The sequence below is a fragment of the Grammomys surdaster genome, unplaced genomic scaffold, assembly GCF_004785775.1.
Source record: "Grammomys surdaster isolate TR1022 unplaced genomic scaffold, NIH_TR_1.0 130, whole genome shotgun sequence".
NCBI lineage: Eukaryota > Metazoa > Chordata > Mammalia > Rodentia > Muridae > Grammomys > Grammomys surdaster.
Window position 1 is genome coordinate 11,164,631 of NW_021604588.1, and position 6,000 is coordinate 11,170,630.

General features: G+C 38.7%; 1 protein-coding gene across 5 annotated transcripts in view; it reads right to left on the reverse strand.

The window, feature by feature from the left end:
- Pou2f1 (POU class 2 homeobox 1) overlaps positions 1-6,000 on the reverse strand; it is a 142,524-nt gene that overhangs the window by 14,717 nt on the left and 121,807 nt on the right. For 3 of the 5 annotated variants that reach the window (XM_028759408.1, XM_028759400.1, XM_028759393.1), the window contains exon 14: positions 1,822-1,899. The exons of the other annotated variants lie outside the window; for them this stretch is intronic. In XM_028759408.1, coding sequence (XP_028615241.1) covers positions 1,822-1,899 — 78 coding nt within the window. The remainder of the gene's footprint in view (positions 1-1,821; positions 1,900-6,000) is intronic. 5 annotated transcript variants of the gene reach the window in all.

Below are 6,000 nucleotides of genomic sequence, written 5' to 3' on the forward strand. Positions count from 1 at the left end.
CCAGTTGTCAGTAAACGCTTGTCCTGCTTTCCGTTTCCTCTTCCTCCTCTACCTTTCTCAGTCAAACTGATACAAGTTAAGAGTCATTTGGAAGAGGGAACCTCAACTGAGAAAGTGTACCTACCTGATGGACCTGTGGGTTAATAAGTCTGTGGAACATTTTCTTAACTAATGACTGATGTAGGAAGGCCCCACTCACTGAGGGTGCTGCTACCCCTGGGCAAGTGCTTCTGGATAGTATAAAAAGCAGGCTGAGAAAGCCACGAGGAACAAGCTAGTAAACCGTGTTCTTCATGGTCTTTGCATTAGCCTCCATCAGGGAGTTCCTGCCCTAACTTCCCTCAGTGATGGACTGTAAGCTGAAATAAATCATTTCCTCCTCAAGTTGCTTTTGATTATGGTGTATTTATTTATTTATTTATTTATTTGAGACAGGGTTTCTCTGTATAGCCCTAGCTGTCCTGGAACTCACTCTGTAGACCAGGCTGGCCTCGAACTCAGAAATCCACCTGCCTCTGCCTCCCAAGTGCTGGGATTAAAGGTGTGCACCACCACTGCCCAGCGATTATGGTGTTTTATAACAACAATAGAAACCCTAATTAAGACAATGCTACATTACAAAACAAAAACAAAACACAAACAAACAAAAAACCCACCAAAACAAAACAGAGGTAGCCAAGATTTAACTCAGTGAAACTCAGCATGTCCTAGGATATAACAAAACTCATGTGGTATTCTCACTAGTAAGAACTCAAAAAGGACAAACACATACACAACACAACCCTTTAAAACTTTCATACAGCAATGCTATGACATATACGAAATTTCCAATGTATTATATAAAATAAACAGCTCAAGCAACAAAAGTAATATCTTAAACCTGTGAGAGTAAAACAATCAGAAAAATCTTATGTAAGAAACACTTTGTGGTACAGAAGCTCCTTCCCTGTAAGAGCCTCAGCACACTGGAAGTACCTTTGTTGCACTAACATGGAGAACCTTGCTGTTAAGGTTGCAGTTCCCCATGACTGGATAGCTTTCTAAATGGAGGACTCCCTTTCTCTGCGGGGCTTCCCTGTCTCTGCCTGACTGTGAAGTGAGTATGTCTGAACATGGGTGGCTGGTCTTGTCTGAAAAAATGACCTTGTACAGACTCTCTGTAAGGCTGCATAACTCAGCACACAAGTCCTGCTCTGGCTTCCTGTCAGCATGATTATTAGGTGCTATATTATAACCAATCAGCCCTTTGCCTCCTGTTTGATGCTATGACCAATTAGCCCTTTCCACCTGTACCCCTAAAAAAGCCCTTATATACCCTATCCCTGGAATAATAAAATAGGCTTGTTTAGCTGTAGTAGTCTTCCGAAGTTCTTCCATCATTCTCATGGCTATCCAAACCCTGCTGTCGCCTCTGCTACCTTTGTCCTTGAGGGCTCATGGCCAACAGCCTCCAAGAAGGGAGGGGCACAATCCTCGGTTCCTTTCTGCTGCCCAGTTTTCTGCATAAGCCACTGGGAGAACCTTACACCATCTGAGACGCACATTACCTGCTTCATATGCCTTTACAATGGTATCAAAGTGGCTTGTGTCTCCAAATGAGGTAAACTTGCTTACCTTCTTTTTACTGCTAATTAAGAAATATTATAAAAACAATTCATTCCCCTCCCTTTGCCCTTCTCAAAAACAAAAGTAAGATGCTTTCTATATACTACAGCTGCCTCTAGCTAAATAAAATCATACCAGTGTGGCTATTATTAAGCCTACCCCACTTGAGGATTTCCTCAGTTCTAAAGGTACCAGCCCAAGCCCTGCACTGTGTACCTGCTGCGGTGGTGACTCCGTCTGGTAGACTCCTAAGCACTTCCCAGCTGCATCCTCTTCTAAGATCTAGCCCTTGATCTATAGGAGGATAAACGTGCTTTCTTATTTCTCTTCTACAGGCAAAAAGTTTCAATGTACTTTCAATCTCTTGACAAAATTTTCATTTCATGAAATCTAATTTTACCTGTAATACTGAGTTCAGAAACCGAAACTGTCCACTTTTACAAAACCTCAAATCTTGAAGTAAAAAAGCTTAAATTAATTATTATACTTTCTTCTTCACTGCATAAGTTAAATAAACCAGCAACTTGTTAAGTCTTGTAGGCTTACTAAGAAAATCCCAGCCAAATCAGTGGGTTTAATCTAGGCTAGAAAGGGATAGTTGGTTTTTTTCTGGTTGTAACAGACTATCTATACTCTAGGCACCTCCAATTTGAGTATCATGCAATCACTATGACACAAAACACCAGCATGGTCTTTAAATAAATCCCCCTAGCCATGGAGTTATGTTCCAATTCATATACCTCCTTTATCATCTGAATCCTTGACCATGTATTTACCTGAACACTCTATGGGAGTGTAGGCTTTCAGAGCCTCAGCATCCTTTTTAAAAAAAATATTATTTACTTTATATGAGTACACTGTAGCTATCTTCAGACACACCAGAAGAGGGAATCAGATCTCATTACAGATGGTGGTGAGCCATCTGGTTGCTGGGAATTGAACTCAGGACCTCTGGAAGAGCAGTCAGTGCTCTTAACCACTGATCTCTCCAGCCCCTGAGCCTCAGCATCCTTAAAAAGATGCTACCACCCAACCTACAGCGGACTTAGATTTAGATTCAAGAACATGTAGGGTACCTAGCACTTCCTCTTGTTTCCTACCCTTTCCTAAACTTTTCTTTCTTTAAAAGAACAGCTCACTGAAGTATGATTTAAGTGTAAAGTTTATTGATAAAATAATGTTTTATCAATTTTCAAAGTATACTGTAGCACTTGCACCATCAAGAAAAGATCCCTCAGGCCTGCATGTGGTCACTCCCCAAGCCTGCCCCGTTGGCACTGATTTGCTTTTCTTAATGGACATTTCACATACAAGGAATTGTAAAAAAAATATGTAACTTTATGCATCTTAGCTGTTACTTTCAGAGTTGTGCCACATTGACACAGGAGCCAGAGCCAGCACTTGGCTTTTCCAGGATGAATTCTACTCAATGGTGCAGATACACTGGGTGAGCTTTGGCCTGTTTACAGATTGGGGCTGTCATAAATATACACACATGTAAGAGTTAAGGTGTGACTGTTGTCATTTTTTCTTGAGGAAATTGCTTCATTGGATGATATATTAATGTCTTTAACTTACAAAGACAATGCTGAAGTGTTCTTCACAGTGACTGTATCACTTACATCCCCAATAACCATGGAGCAGGAACAGCAGTTTGTATGGCCCTCATTCCTCATCCCTCTTAGGCTGCACAAACCTATGACGTATGTTTTGAATTTCCCTAAAAAGCTATACTGTCGAGCATCTTTCCCTATGTAGTTCTCACTTGTGTACCTTCTTCAGAAGAATATCTACTAAAATGTTCTGGGCTGTATTTTTACTATTGAGCTTTGAGAGTTTCTAGTATGTTTCCTATGTAAATTCTTTTTAAAAGACACATACTCTATTACAAATATTTTCTTCTAGTTCTTGTCTTTTGTTTCCATTTTCCTCAAGATGTCTTCTATAGCACTAAAGACTTCACTTTTGATAAAATCCAACTTATCATCTTTCAAATTAAAAAAAAAAAAGTGTGTGCACTCAAGTGCTTTCCACAGGGCCAGAAGAGGACAGTGGATTCCTTGGAGGTAAAGTTGCAGGTGGTTGTGAAACACCCACCACAGGTGCTGGGAGCTGAGCTCAGATCCTCTGCGAGAGCAACAGGAGCTTTTGACTGCTGAGCCATCTCTCCAGTCCTCATCCTATTCTTTTTCTTTCCTTTTTTTTTTTTTAAGCCTATATTTGGTTGTTGAACTCTTTGCAGTATAAAAACATGAAGAAATATGTCTTTTAAAAATTAGTTCTATGAATAAAATGGTTCATCTGACCCATTTTAGTTAGTTTTTTGCTTGTCAGAAGAACCTAAAATGGTCTTTGTGAACTTTGAGAGCCAAGTGCTCCAGAAGCAAATGCTTTTTCCTATTGAATTGTCTTGGCTATTTGTCAAAAATTAATAGAGAACAAATGAAAGACCCTACCCCCTGGACTGACAGCTTTATTTCATGTCATCTATTTTATGAAGAGCTTAATCTTGCCTTCAGTACTTGTATCTTTATGATCAGTTTTGAAACCTGGCTATATATCTATATCTGTATCAGTATCTGTATCTGTATCTGTATCTGTATATATCCACTAAGTTCATTCTTTTCATGTCCTTTTCATATAGCTTTAAAAATATATCCCTTTCATATTTATTTTAGAATGAGCTATCAGTTTATGTGTTGGGATTATGACTGTTGAATCAGAAATAAAATAAGCTAGAGACAGACAAGTGTCATTTTAAGAACACTCGAATATAAGTTACCTTTTAGAATTTAATTTCAGATTGGAGGGAAAACAGTAAAGTACTTGCCATACAAACATGAACACCCAAGTTTCATCCCCAGAAAGCACAAACAGCCAGGTATGGTGGTGTCTGCTCTAATTCTAGTGCTCGGGAGGTGGAAACCAAGCTCTGGGGCTTGCTGGTCAGCTGGCTTACACAAATTAGTGAGCACCAGGTCCCAATAAGAGACCTTGTCTCAAAAAGGAATGAGGTGTCCCCGAGGACCATCTGAGGGTTGACTTCCGGCCTCCACATGCATGTGCACCAGCACACACAGGCCTCCCACACAGTGAGAACCCTTTAAGCATGCCATTTGCTGAGGGGTTTGAGTAGCTGGTCTTGATCTGTGGAAGCAGCTGTTTCAGGTCAAAGGGCTTTGCTTTTTTTTTTTTTTAAATCATGAATGGATTTGGATTTGTCAAATATATTTTATCCAGCTACTCAGAACTTGTCTCAATTTCTATTTTTATTATACAATATGTTAATTGGTGTTCGTATATTAAATCTACTGTATATTCTTGGGGTAAATCCCCCAGTCAAATGAATAATCTTTTATATATGTTGTCAGTTTTGACTTACACATGCTAGGCAAGTGGACAACAACTATTAGCCTGACTTGCTATGACTCAGCTGAGAGTTCCAAATATATTTTTCATGAGGGCTATGAGCCTGTATTTTTTTTTCCCAATGTATTTATCTAGCTTTTCTATCAGAACATTGCTTGCCTTGTTCAAAAAAAGTTCCTATTTTCTGGAATTTTATATTTTAGGAAAATATTTGATTAAATAAAACAAAAAATCAACAACAAATCCCATAGAACACTATTAAAACCACTAGGACCTGGGCTTTTATTTGTGAAGCTTTTAATTAATAATTGCTCAATTGCTTTTACTCTACTTAGATTTTCTTTTTTAAATCAGTTTTGACAATCTGTTGTTAGTTTCTAAGCTGTCATCCATTTTACTCTACGCTATCTTTGTTTAGAGTGAAGTTTTTCCTAGTACTCTAGTTTGTCACATCACACAGCAGTTCTAAGTATAAATCCCAAAGAACTGAACACATGTGCTCACACAGAAACTTGAATATGAAATTCACAGTAGTAGCACTAAAAATAACCCAAACCTATGCTACCACACCAGTGCTATGGCTCATGAATGGTAAACAAATGCTGTACAGCCACAGAATGGAATACCATTCAGCCATGAAAGAAAAGTACTATATATGGAAGAAACCTGATGTACTGAAAGGGCCATTTGTAAGAACTCATTTCTCTGAAATGTTAAAAGTGAGCCATCTAAAGTGAGTACAAGAGGAGTGCCTGGACGGGGAACACCAATAATCCACGGGCTCATTCCAATGTAAGTAGATAGTTGTTGAAGTTCCACATATTGTAACTGTACCAACATTCACTGAACTGAGCACTTTAAAATTGTAACAGAAAAAGGCGAGCTATAGGCTGAACATGTGCCTTTAATTCTAGCTATTTGGAAGGCCAAGAGTAGGCCCATCTCAAAACTAAAGACAAAATTATTAATTATATTCTAATATCTATCTATCTATCTATCTATCTATCTATCTATCTATCTATCTAT